This window comes from Syngnathus floridae, chromosome 1 (assembly GCF_059516105.1).
Source record: "Syngnathus floridae isolate MCC-2025c chromosome 1, RoL_Sflo_1.0, whole genome shotgun sequence".
In the NCBI taxonomy this organism is placed as follows: domain Eukaryota; kingdom Metazoa; phylum Chordata; class Actinopteri; order Syngnathiformes; family Syngnathidae; genus Syngnathus; species Syngnathus floridae.
Window position 1 is genome coordinate 22274472 of NC_142413.1, and position 13907 is coordinate 22288378.

The 13907-nt window shown below is 41.3% G+C and overlaps 2 protein-coding genes across 4 annotated transcripts; both read left to right on the top strand.

Annotated features, from left to right (window-relative positions):
- The first annotated feature begins 1152 nt into the window (after positions 1–1152).
- LOC148404621 (cationic amino acid transporter 2-like) lies at positions 1153–8314 on the top strand. 3 transcript variants are annotated; one of them, XM_088388135.1, is made up of 12 exons: positions 1153–1234; positions 2555–2931; positions 3470–3625; positions 4327–4492; positions 4634–4770; positions 5701–5923; positions 6017–6153; positions 6405–6507; positions 6587–6720; positions 6821–6987; positions 7060–7168; positions 7648–8314. In XM_088388135.1, exons 2-12 carry the CDS (start codon positions 2562–2564, stop codon positions 7776–7778), a joined length of 1833 nt encoding a protein of 610 aa, XP_088244261.1. In that variant the 5' UTR covers positions 1153–1234; positions 2555–2561; the 3' UTR covers positions 7779–8314. The 3 variants fall into 3 exon arrangements, with proteins under 3 accessions (XP_088244261.1, XP_088244271.1, XP_088244252.1); XM_088388126.1 differs by lacking the exon at positions 1153–1234 and adding an exon at positions 1560–1579; XM_088388145.1 differs by lacking the exons at positions 1153–1234; positions 3470–3625 and adding an exon at positions 1461–1579.
- Positions 8315–9004: 690 nt separating this feature from the next.
- Positions 9005–13892, top strand: LOC148404622 (platelet-derived growth factor receptor-like protein). The gene is made up of 7 exons (XM_088378250.1): positions 9005–9256; positions 10225–10385; positions 10466–10608; positions 10984–11135; positions 11228–11521; positions 13138–13277; positions 13545–13892. Exons 1-7 carry the CDS (start codon positions 9175–9177, stop codon positions 13749–13751), a joined length of 1179 nt encoding a protein of 392 aa, XP_088234376.1. The 5' UTR covers positions 9005–9174; the 3' UTR covers positions 13752–13892.
- Positions 13893–13907: the final 15 nt, after the last annotated feature.

The window sequence follows — 13907 nt, forward strand, 5'->3', positions numbered from 1 at the left end:
TACAATACAATGTCACTAGATGACAGTATTGCTGTACAAACGCCTTTCTTTCCAGTTCTTGGTGACGCCCATGGTGCTAAATAGTGAGTTATGTAGGTTAAAATGTTTTTATGATGCAGACAATTTGAGTTCGGTAATCAGTGCAAAGTCAAGGCACATTTACATTTAAAAAAATTATTGGATATTTTCTTCCTTTGATTTCGAATGTCCTGGTTCAACAGGCAGTATACACCGTTGATTACCTTATTGTAAAGATGTTATGTGCTTTTATAGCCTCTCGAGTGACAGTTTGAATTCGTGTGGCGGTTATACCATAAGGTTAATAGCCGGTGTTGAAGCCCCATAAGTCAATGACCTACTTTTCTTTGCTGTGAACCTTTCATTTCATTTCAAGTTTGAATGTTTGTTAACTTTGGTCATGTTTCATCTTTAAAGTAAAATTTCAAAATGGTATTTTTGATCGACCAATTAAAGGAGAGCCAGTGTATAGTACCGATTGAGAATCACAGTGTTTTGTGATTAAACGTGAAATTCATGACGTTAACCAGCAAAACACTGGTTGGAGCTTTTCAATCAATGTAGGAGGTGCTTTATACTGACCTCTTGTGCTTCAATTGCGCATTGCACTTACAGTCATTGTGAAAAACTATATTTTTGAACGACCAGTTAAAGGAGAGCCAGTGTACATATAGTACCAATTGGGAATCACAGTCTCGTGATTAAACATGAAAATGACATTCACCTGGTTGTAGCTTTTCAATCAATGTAGGAGGTGCTTTATACTGACCTCTTGTGCTTCGATTGCATATTGCACTTACAGTGATCGTCCCTGAATAAAATGCCAAAATAAACTTGGTATATGGCCAATTTTGAACTATTTGTTAAAGCACAGTTTGAAATCCTTCAGTCTGTAGAACTTGAGAGCATTGCCTCGCACCAAATCCCATTTCTAATATGCAACATTTCTTAAACAATTCAATTCAGCACAAAGGCATTTTTGAGATTCTCACTGGGATATTTGGTTCACATTCACAGCTTCTTTGCAATAATGAGCACATTATGAACGATCCAAACAAGGGAGCAAGAAAGACTACTTTGTGAGTAATTCCACCGAGTGGGAGGGTCTCGCAAGCCACTCTTGTATATATCGCAGTAAAAATCGTGTTTCCTTCCAAGTCAGCAGCACTGATACTGGTGCCTGCCACTGGGCACTCCTTGTGGGACAGCAAACAAGGTACAGTACAAGAACATGCGTGTCTATAGAATGAGAACCTCATGTCATCTGATAATCAATTAAGTCTGATTTGATTTGTAAATGTGCTCAAGACTTTACAGGAAATCATATTCTTAATGTGATATAATCGTGGTCACATGTGCAGTTGTTGTTGTTAATAAACTTGTTATCTGTGGTGTGGAAAAGATAGCTCAGCAGATAGCAAGGCCGAGAGGGTTACTTTTGGTCAAAGGTAGACTGAGACCGACACACCGGCTGCCCCTCACTGCTGCTAAAGCGGATGCCAGGAGGGATTAGGGGTCTGAAATCCCACCCTGGTAGTGAATTCTACCTCAAGGCAGAAAGGTGTGCACTCTGCATCATGGCTGCTTTGTCCTCCTGTGTTTTATCAACTCTCATGTCCATTACCTGGCATGCGTGACACCTTTGAGCAGCAAGGAGTGTGCAAATTCCAGTAGTCAGCGTTAATTCTGCTGTTTTTAGTGAAGGTTTTAGAAAGCATGACAATTGCGTTTACAAGATAAAAGGGAATAATGCCCAAATTAAACAACTTTGCAATAACACTGCATATTCATCATCAATGTCCAAACACATTTTACCACTAGTCTCTTAATATCTTTATTAATTTATAGTTGTGATTAAACATGTGATAGTGACTTTGGCTGCGGTTATCTTCTGACATGATCCTGCTGTGATGAGGTGAGAATATATTGTATTTTAGTAGATATCAAAGTAATTGTTGACTCAATACTGTCATTAAAGGCTGCAGGAAGTTGAAAATCGTTGAGTAAAGTCTATAGCTGGTTTTATATGAAGGTCAATTACATATTCAAACATTGGCATTAGAAAGTCATAACTGGATTAAGATGAATTTAAAATAGCAATATAACACAGGTTTGAGAGTTGTGGGTTTGTGACCAAACTAATTCTTAGAACTAGGAATTAAAACGGATGTAGAGTGCAGTACAGTACAGTAGTTTTATATTGTAAATTCTTTCTGTATATAATTGTAAATAAATGTCACGCAAGCATTACAATACAATAGTGATGCAAAACCTTATTTCTAAAATTTGATTTTAAAAATCAGGCAAGGAATGAAGTTGCTGTCGTGCAAAGCGTCCATTTCAAATAGCAAATGTTATTTGTAGGGGTCCGTAAATGACATTACGTTGATGTTATGGAGTCCTACTTGAGGGCTGCCCTGAAAATTATTCATTGACATGTTGAATGCCCGCCCTTCTTACTCATCTTCACCGTCTTCTACTTCTTCCCCTCATTCCCTCCTGCGACTTCCAATACCAATCTTCTTTACATCCCAAGCCTAAGCATGACGTACATGGGGCTAAAGTGGTTCTTCGGGAGTCTGTCCCGGACGAAGCCTCTGGAGCCCGACGGAGAGAAGTCCACGTTTAACCGATGCCTGACCACCTTGGACCTGGTGGCGCTCGGTGTGGGTAGCACTCTCGGAGCCGGCGTCTACGTCCTCTCCGGAGAGGTGGCCAGAGAGACGGCTGGGCCCAGCATCATCATCGCTTTCTTCATCGCCGCCCTGGCATCCATATTTGCCGGATTGTGCTACGCAGAGTTCGGCTCCAGAGTTCCTCAAACGGGCTCAGCGTACCTGTACAGCTATGTGACGGTTGGGGAGCTGCTGGCTTTTATCACCGGGTGGAATCTACTTCTTTCTTATGTCATAGGTAACTTCAAAGCAGATTTTATCAACAACAATTCGCTTTTAATTGGAACGGCAATGTGAATGGGGAAATGATAAAACATTTTTTTTTGGGGGGGGGGGGGGGTCTTATATAACATTGTGAGAAAGAACATGAATGATCAATCATCCACATGATACATCATGTGACCTTCCACCTGCTGTAGAAGCAGATTCTTCAAAGATGACTCACGTATGCATAATCTTGTCTTATTGCCATGTAAATAAGATCATAAACCACCAAAGTCTAAAGTTTAGCGGATGTCAGGAAATATCAACATGTGTATTTTCTGACTTTATGACTGCAGTTATACGGTGACTCGGTTTATTGCATTTGGTCCCTTCTCAAGGTTGTATTGTTTTCCCCCCAGTTGTTTTTTTTTGGTTTGTTTTTTTAGTTGTTCCTTGCCCTCCTGGCGGGGGTCAACATCGGGAGATGTCGTTAATACTTGTCAGCTCTGGGACGTGTTTGTGATTAAGTGCCTTATAAATAAATTTGATTTTTCCACTCACTTTCTGCTCAGGCACATCCAGTGTTGCGCGTGCGTGGAGTGGGACGTTTGATGACCTCATCGGGGGCATCATGTCCAAATACTTGAAAGAGAATGCAGCAATGGGTCTTCCAGGGTTGGCACGCTATCCAGATGTCTTTGCTGCTTTTCTCATTGTGCTTCTGTCTGGTAACTTTGCTTCACTACAAGTGTCAATTTTATAGAAAAAAAACCCCGAAAAGCTGGCATCTGATTTGTCATAATGTGTTTACATGATATATTTTGCCCAAATATGGTCAAATCTAGTCATCTTTGCAGAATACCCTGTTTTACAGTATAAAAAAACATTACCCCAAAAAAGGCTGAAGTAAAATGCACACATAACATCGTTGCACAACATACTCATGATACTTTTCGTCATTTTATTTCCTTTCTCATGCACTGGTTGGCTAGCTAACAGCCAAAAATGGATCACGCCAATTTTCAGTTTAAATCTGGCTCCTTTGATCAGAAATGCTAATCAATACTTGGGGGAATTCGAATAATTGATTTAAAAAAAATCTCGAGTAGTGATGAAATGTTATTTTCTTACTGTCATTGAAATATTTACACTAGTTTGTTTTGTTTATTTAATCTTGTACATTGTCACTATTCATCACAATTTCATTCCATGCACCACTATCACATGACTTGCCGAAATGGGCAACGACATGAAGTAATTGTGCTTATCTCGGCCCACCCCGATCTCAACCAGGAATTTACATCACCTAGCTCCATAATTTTACACTTCAATGAGTAGCGGCTAATTGTACTGAGAAATGTTTCTTCAACTTGAACATTTTCATCCATGACTGGGTACATAACTTGTAAAATCTGACTTTCCTCTGAAGGTTTGCTCTCCTTTGGTGTGAAAGAGTCAACCTCCATCAACAAGGTCTTCACAGGGGTCAACATCCTGGTCCTGGTCTTTGTCGCCATCTCAGGCTTCATCACAGGAGACATCGCAAACTGGCAAATCAGCGAAGACCAATTGCTCAATGCCACAGCGCAAGCCAAGTAAATTCAAAGAGTTGCAGTTACAATGCTGTTTGTGTTTGGGTGCGTGCCGTGCAGCATCCTCTCATCGACAGATAAGGTGTTATGGCCCTCCAGATTACAGGACAATGCTGATGACACAATTTGCTCTCTTTTGTGCAGTAACCTGAGCACGGCCGCAAATCTCACAAGCGATTTTGGGGTCGGTGGCTTTTTCCCCTACGGTTTAAGCGGAACACTGGCTGGGGCAGCGACCTGTTTCTACGCCTTTGTGGGCTTTGACTGTATCGCAACAACAGGTGAGAAGAAAACACTCAAGGGATATAAAACATGCTGCAGGCATCAAATCACTTTCTTGCTGATTGCATCAACACAGCATATATACATATATCAGAACTGAACATCCTTTGTGTTTGTTCATTGCTTTTAAGCAATAACCCTTCATTATCTCGTTTTGGGGGCAGTTTCCACTTTGATGGACAATAATTTCAGTCGCTACTTTCACTATTTTCAGGCAAGAAAGTAAACAAACTCACCTGTTAAGCGCATCTTTTACCGAGTTGTATGTTCCAACTTGTTTAATCATTGTCTTTTTATTAATTAATTGATTAAAATAATATTAATGTCATCCTTTATTATATGGGGAAGTCTGGGCGCAAACCAACTCTTGCAAAATTGTTAAAACCAAAAAGGTGGAAAGAAGAAAGAAAAGGGTTAGCCTTTATCTGTCCTGCAATGTGGAAATATTTTCCACCAGTCAAGTTGACAAAAGCAGCAAGTAAGTTATGTTATGTTATGTTGTGTTATAAAGTCCCCAATGATCATCGTCACACACACATCTGGGTGTGGTGAAATTTGTCCTCTGCATTTAACCCATCCGCATGTGATTTTGATCCATCCCCTGGGGGAGAGGGGAGCAGTGAGCAGCAGCGGTGCCGCGCTCAGGAATCATTTGGTGATCTAACCCCCCAATTCCAACCCTTAATGCTGAGTGCCAAGCAGGGAGGCAATGGGTCCCATTTTTATAGTCTTTGGTATGACCCGGCCGGGGTTTGAACCCAGAACCTTCCAGTTTCAGGGCGGACACTCTACTACTAGGCCACTGAGCTGGTTTTTATGTTATGTTATGTTATGTTATGTTATGTTATGTTATGTTATGTTATGTTATGTTATGTTATGTTATGTTATGTTATGTCGTTAATATTGTGGCGACTTGCGTGTGTTTTTAGGTGAGGAGGTGAAGAATCCTCAAAAATCTATTCCAGTGGGGATTGTGGCCTCACTCCTGATCTGCTTCCTGGCCTACTTTGCTGTTTCCGCCGCGCTCACCCTGATGACGCCTTACTATATGCTCAGCAAAACAAGCCCCCTGCCGGTTGCCTTTGAATACGTCGGCTGGGGTCCCGCCAAATATGTTGTGGCTGTGGGGTCATTGTGTGCCCTGTCCACCAGGTATAAGCTGAAATTTGAAATTTTTATTGATACTAAAAAGAACACCACTCTGTTAATGTGAGCAATGAGCTTTTTTTTTAATTGTCTGCACAGCCTATTGGGCTCCATGTTCCCCATGCCCAGGGTGATGTTTGCCATGGCGAGGGACGGCCTTCTTTTTCAACCCCTGACCAAAGTTACCTCCAGGGGGAGTCCTGCTGTGGCTACCATATCGTCTGGAACTGTGGCAGGTAAAGATGTCTAAGGAGGAGTTAGCATTACGAGACATTTACTGGGCTACATTACTTTCTCTTACTGTCTTAAGTGCTTTCCCATTTTATAAATGACACTGACAAGAAATATCTCTCATGACACATGGACATAGTTCACTTCAGTGGTGGGCTGTGCATTTGTCATTCTGAATCTTATCGAGCACTAGCACCACTGCTCCAATGCAGTGTCCTGTAAGCGCTGATTTTAAATACTGTTTTTCCATCTTCAGCCATCATGGCTCTACTGTTTGACCTGGACGCATTAGTGGAGATGATGTCAATCGGGACCCTGTTTGCCTACACACTTGTGGCGATATGCATTCTACTACTGAGGTCATCTATTGTATATTCATTAACATCTTGAATGCTTTGAACTACATCCTTTCATGTTGTAAACGTGTTGTCGTTTAAGGTATCAGGTGACCCCATCTGATGACGGAGGACTACAAATTATTGAATCCAACACCAAATTTGGCTTCCTAAAGCCGCCATCATCTCCAAATTCAGACACCTCCAAGAGAGTCACTATTCTGATTTTAGTCTCTGGTGAGGGCATTTGCTTTTTATTTTTCATATTCCCATCCGTAGCTATCAGCGTCGCTCGACTATTGCACTGCTCATTGTTTCTTATCATCTTTGGGTACAGTTGCATGCGTGACTGCTTTGTGCATCACCCTGAGCCTGGCTATTGATGCCTTATCCAACATGGAGGCATGGAGTGTGGTGCTCGTCTGTGTCCTCTCCATTATTCTGCTACTAGCTGTTTTTCTCATCTGGAGGCACCCACAGAATGCCAAGAAGGCATCTTTCATGGTGAGTGCAGGATGAGGATTGAGGAACCAAGCACAAGATCTCAACATACATGGCTATTTATGTGCTCAACAGGTGCCCTTACTGCCTGTACTGCCCATCGTGAGTGAACTTATAAACATCTATCTCATGTTCCAGTTAAAAGGTGCCACGTGGTTACGCTATGCTATCTGGATGGCAATAGGTGAGGCAACGCATCTGATAAGAACATTTGGTAGGACAGTGGAACCTCTGAAGTCAAAACAAGGCTCAAAGGTCAAACAAAACTTGAAGTTCAAACATGACCAACAAATCTTCTCAGACTTCAGTTCAGAACTGTTTTGTGGGCCTACGTCAGTTTTGCCAAGCAGAACTTAAAACGTAAATAATGGCAAGAATAAAAATAACAGCAATAACATATTTGTCTTTAAAGGATGATTCATTTTATTTTATTTTCATGATAATTTATTTTACAATTGGTAACACTGAAAGATGTTAAAATGCTACTTAAAATCTGACCTTTTCAGTTCACAAAAGTCTACTGATATGGCATTTTAAACCTGAAACAAATCAATCCTCCTTAACATTTCAAGTCAATCAGTACCAGAGCACAGCATTTGACTGTGAAGGTTCCACTTCATGCACTCGTTCAAGTCAGTGAACTGTAATATTTGACCTGCACAGGCCTGCTCATCTACTTTTGCTACGGGCTACATCACAGTGTTCAGAGCCAGCGTCACAAAACCAACCTTTCAGCCGTCCAAACCATCAGTGAAAAAACAGACAAAGACATCTTTAAAGAGTACAAATTTTGAGCGTTAGCGGGATGGCGAGAGACAAAGAGAGATGTTACTGTGAGTCCCTGTTTTTTTTTTTTTTGTAAACTATGCGCACCTCCGGTGTTCCCTCCCACAAGTGTTAAGCATCTGTGGGTCCTAATGACTTTAGCACATGCAGTTCACACTTCCAACCATTCTGCTTCAGGTTCCACATTATCCATCTTATGAATCATATTTACATGTATTGCCGATTTATTGCAAAGTCATTCCTGCACCCGTGTGCTTTATTGACTGTAGAAAATGTAACAAGTTAAAACAAATCAGCTGCTAAAATGTGTACTTTTGACATTCATGTGTGTGAAAATCTGATTGTGATTTATTGATATTCATTTTTTGTACAATTATTTTTTATCATACAACGAACGTGAGAGCTTTTCTGATTTTTGTTAGTTTAGTTTTAGTCACATTCCAGCACATTTCATGTATCTAAGTGTAAATATCAAGAATGTACATGTTTTCTAATGATGAAATGTGTATGTATATTTTAATTAAAGAGAATCTAATATTTTCAAGATGTTTACCAAAGTGTTTTTTGTTTTTTGTTTGTAAAATTAGAGCGATAAAGAATTTATTTCACCCCCACAGAGATTTACTGCATAACAATGGGACCTTTCAAATCAGATTAGTCACTGTATTGCTCACAACTGTGACTTGGTTACCAGAAAGCACAAATGATAGTTTTACTTGGGTACCACATGATGTAGTAACTCAAAATGCAAAACATACTCTACTCTACTCTACTCTACTCTACTCTACTCTACTCTACTCTACTCTACTCTACTCTACTCTACTCTACTCTACTCTACTCTACTCTACTCTACTCTACTCTACTCTACTATACGAATACTGCTGCATTTGCACTGCCAGTACGTGTGCAGATTGATTTGAATTTTAAGCAATTAATTTGGATAAGCGATTCAGAAAATGGATTGGGGAGCGAGGGTTAAGAATTAGTGTATATCGGGTTGTAACAATAAATTAAGATTAGTAGGCATAACTTTTACACCACACTAAATGCTTTTAACAAGCTTTCCACAGGTCTCATCTGGACTGTGTTGTTGTCTCATGCTGCTCACAGACTTCCACTCCAGCAGCTAAGCAAACAGCCTGTGCAATTTCACATGGAGAGGCCTCTGCTTTTGCGCCCTCATTGGTCCAGACAAGCTTGAAAGCCTCCATTGAGCCAGTCGGCAGGAATTTGGGGTACTAATGCCACTCGCAGGAGGCGGAAGAAAGCAGCTGACCACTCACTTTGCGAGTTCTGCCCACCTACTCTCGTGACTTCTCAACTTTGTTCTTCCTTTCTTCTCACTTGCTTTCCGTCAAACTGTGTGAGCTAACAACAACCAACCGGCTTTGGTAATCCAGCATCATGACTTGGGTAAACTTGTTTGGGTCGAAGTGGAGACTGGTGCTGAGCGCTCTCTTTATTTGTATCATAATCACCGAGTTCGGTAAGTGAGTCAGATCCTAAGATTCCTAAGCAGTTCTATGAATGTGCACCACTGTTTGGAAGCCGCAGGCCACCATTAGATGATGTTTTATGAGTGACCGTTTTTCAAAAGAATCTCACTTTTTAGAAAGGAGGCCAAACTGTTGGTCAAAGTGGTGTAAATAAAAACAGTTAAATTGCCCATTTGTTTGTGGGTGGGCTTCTTCCCTGTTCACTGTGGTCCAATTATGATTGTGGGGGTTGACAGTTTCATGGGTAAACCTCCGCTAGAGTCCTCAGGATGGAATGTACAAGGGCCACTGGGGCTGAATGCCATAAATCCTGTTTTTTCATTGAAATTTAAGAAATCCAGTATCATTTGACATTGATTTTCTCTAGACAGGACAGAAAGCGGTCTTAAGGAGAACACATTGCTTTTGTTCAGTGTGACATAGATCTGTCATCCACATAACAGTGGGAGGAAATACTATGTTTTTGTGGGAGCAGCAAATACAATGAAGAAAAGCAAGGGCCCCGAAATAGAACCCTGTGGAGCACCATACAACAGAGGGGCAAAGTGGGACTCAAAGCAACCTAGGCTAACATAAAAACTTCTGCCAGCCAAATAGAATCTAAGCCACGAGAGAGCAGTTTTGCAAGATCTATATCCTCCCAAAAATGTTGCAAAATCTTCCTTGGCCATGGACCAGCCCATGACCTATAAAATGTTCTTGAACTCGATCTTGTCTTGTGTTTTGCGCAATCCTGTTTACTGAATCTTCACTTCGTTTTATATACTGGTACTGCATAACTATGTCATAATGTTCTGGGAAAAGGTTGTTTGAAATGATGATTACCTCAGTCCCTCTTCTTTGATGCCACGTATATGTTGACTTCGGAAACTCTTAAGATAATGGATCAAGATCATAGTTATCACTGAGCAACTGTATGAGATGTTTTATGGCATGTTCTGATCTATCTCCTATCTAGCTTGTTGTCATAAAGATGCTCAAGAGGAAAGGAGGAGTTCAGGGAAGAAGGTCAAGCCTGGAAAACCCAAACAGGCCAAAGCAGTAAAGAAAGGGCCTCTGGCTGTAAAAACTAAACCAAAGGTTAAAGCACCAACGCAGACTCAGAACTTACTTACGCAGGTAGAACTCCTTCTTTGGATGTGAGCTACCTTGTATTTCTTTCCCAGTGACTAACTCTGGTTTGTATCTGACCTCCAAAGGTGATAAATAGAAGCAAGTTCATCAAGGTGGAAGAAACAATAAGCGTGCATGCTGGACACACTCTGGAGTTAAGGTGCAGGGGTAAACCCGTGCAGTGGGGCCTCCCATCATACCTGGAAGAGGAGGATGAAGGCAGGCTCAGGTAGGCCTCAATAAGTCAAAAGGGGCCACTTTGTTTGTCCTGAAGTTATTATACGGGGTTGTGATAGTTTTGGAATTTGTTTTTAATTTGTTTTTTAGATCTTTTTTATTTTTCCAAAATGTTTTATTTCACTTTAGTTTTTTTTTAGTATTAGTTTTAGATATGTATATTGTATAAGAATAGTAATATAACATAGCTTCAGTTTGCCTTTTTTAACCTATCATTTTAAATTTATATCATTTACAAATGAAATATTTTTTAATTTTAGTTTGTTATTTCCTTAGCATTCATTAACTATCATAACCCTGATGTTAGGATTGGCTCAAAATAAGGAGAGAATAGCTTTTCACTGTATTGCCTGTTTGGCCATCACAGGATTGTTCAGCATGAACGCTACAGTGTTCTGACACTTGTCAATAGCACAGGTGCAGACACAGGGGAGTATACATGCTTCCCCATGTTCTGTGAGGACACAGATTGCAGGAGGAGCCATGACAACGCTGCTAAAGTCTTTGTTTTCTTCCCTGGTGAAAAACAAAATCTACCTTACTAAAGCCCATCATTTCACTACCACATGTATAATGACCCAACATTTAGGCTACTTGTCTGATCCGAACAGATCCACAGGAGCTTTTTGTCCCATCGTCTGATTACTACGAGGTAATCCAGCTGAGAACCAACTGGCCAACCCGCCTGCCATGCCAGGTGACATCACCCGCGGCCAATGTGACGCTGCACCGCGAGTTCCCACCAGTGGAGGTGACAGTGGATGGAACGGAGGTCTCTTTCAACGTGAAGAAAGGTTTCACCATCCATCGACCGCGGCCCTCTCATGCTGGTGCCTTGTACTGCGTGGCCAGTCTGGGGGGCCTGAGGCAGAGCTCTACCAAGTACATGCTCATCTATGTCAACTGTGAGTGCTACTAAAGTCACAACTCGCGTGGTATTTGAGTGACCAGTGCTTTAAGAAGGAGGAGACAGGAGGATAGCTACAAATGGCTGGGATATGGTCAACAGACGTTTGAGACATATTGGTGAGGTTAGACTTGCCTACCAAACTTTCCAAATGCCGCCGATTGCGGCTCTGACTTTCCGCTGCCGCCGTTGGATCATTCTGTCTCGGATCGAATGGAGCAGGGCGACCAAATGCAGCTTGGACCAGGGTTTATTGAGGGAAAAGGTAGTTAGAATAGAGCATGAAGGGAAACAGACAGTGGACAAACGAAAACCAACAGGACTGACCGACAGAGACGTGAGACAAAAGACATCAATGATCCGACCGGGAGTGAGGGGTAGACAGGACTTAAATACACAACAGGTAACAAGAGGCAGGTGACTGTGATTACATTGATTGTGAGGTAACACAGAACAGAAACCATGGTAACATGTCACGTCTTGTCCCCAGCCGTTCCACTGTGTCGGTTGTCTTGGTTTCTGTCTGTGTGCTCGCCCTCCCCTCCTGTGTGCCCATAATGAGTTTGATTATTCCCACCTGCCTCTTGTTACCTGTCGTGTATATAAGTCCTGTCTGCCCCTCACTCCCCGTCGGCTCATTGTTGTATGTTGTAGTTTGTTGTCGTGTCGTGTCCTTTTGGTTCCTGTTGGTTTCAAGTATGTTTTGGTTGGGAAGTTTGCCGAGTCTGTCTTTTGAGTTCCTCCATTGAGTTCCTCCAATAAACCCTGGTCCAAGCTGCTCTTGGTCGCCCTGCTCCATTTCCACACCGTTCTGTGACATAACACACATAACAAAACAACCGGGGACGAGTCATGACACTATTAGTATCATAAATCATTTTTTACGCACTATGCACTACAGGCAATGTTTTAAGCTACAATTAAATAATTTAATGTTAAACAAGTGTAAAAGCAAGTCACGCTTTTGCAAATCTCCCAAAATGTGTGTCGTGACAAGAATTTAGCCTATTCTTTGGCGTATGTTTTTCATTTGCCTTAATAAAAGCCAAATTGCACACCTACAGAGGAGGTGGATTTATGTCAAAGCAGGATTCCTACATTATAGGTTAGCTATACTTTCTGTCCGTCTTCATATTTAAGCATTCGCTAATTCTTCAAGCCTCAATTAATTTCAATTTCTGAAAACCCATTTCTCATCAACACAAATGTGTTTACAGAACTTACTTAGAATAAGTACACGCATCCACTTCTTCTATACTACTCCCCGATAGTAAACCTCTGATTAAAGTTTGAAAGCTTTCCAGAATTCCTTCAACGTGTCGGGAAAAACATAACATGCCTTTAAAATTGCCACCATATCCCTGCCCGATACTGCAATTATGCAATTTTACAGAATCGCAGCTGACGTTTTTCCTGGGCAGTGACTCATTGTGGGCACGCCAGAATCCCAACATGGTTACTACGTCCTTCACATTTACATAAATGGAACGATAACATGTTGTTGTCCACTGCTATTGACTTTTAAAAAGCTATTTAGTTTCTTTGGTACATGTAGTAGAAATGTTTCAGTGTATTGGAGCATTCTAAAATGCCTTTCTCCAAACCTTTTTTTAGACCCCATGGCTCCCCCCGCTCCAGTCATCCAGGCCAATTCAACCTCTCTGGCTGCTGGTGACAATCTACGTGTCAGCTGCACTGTGATCGGAGAGAGGAATGTTGCAGTAGAGCTCACATGGGAGTACCCTGGACAGAAGGTCACTAAGCTACATATTATAAACACTATGACACTATTAGTGATGTGCACAAATGAGCCGTAATTCATTTGATTGGGTATTGTTTATATTAATCATCAATTTATAATTTGCCGACTCTGATGAGAGCGTGACGTCACTGACAGTTTAATCAGTGAACATCAATTGGGAGTGACACTTAATAGCTTAAAGTAACAATCTGGTTCATATATAATATTTCTTTTGTAACTTAACATGATGTTTGTTTCATTGTACCCGTGCTGGGAGCAGCTAGGGAGGCCTCTGTACACGCTCGAGAGCATCAATCCAGTTGGTGGGGGAGCAGCCAGACAGCAGATTCAGTCCATTCTGTTGGTGGATGAGGTGAGAGATGTGGACCAAGGAGCATATACTTGCACTGCTGAGAACCTGCAAGGATCCAAATCAGTGTCCACCACAGTCAAAGTTCTTCCCAAAACTAAACCTTCAAAACCATGAAGCACTGCCACACAGCATGTTTCACTTTTGTATCCAACATAGTCTGAAGAGGACATGTCAGCAGAAAATGGTGGCAATACATGGAATATGCAAAATATTGTGAATCACATTTGCTCTATTAAACTGATATTTAGACATATATTGCTGTTTTTGTAA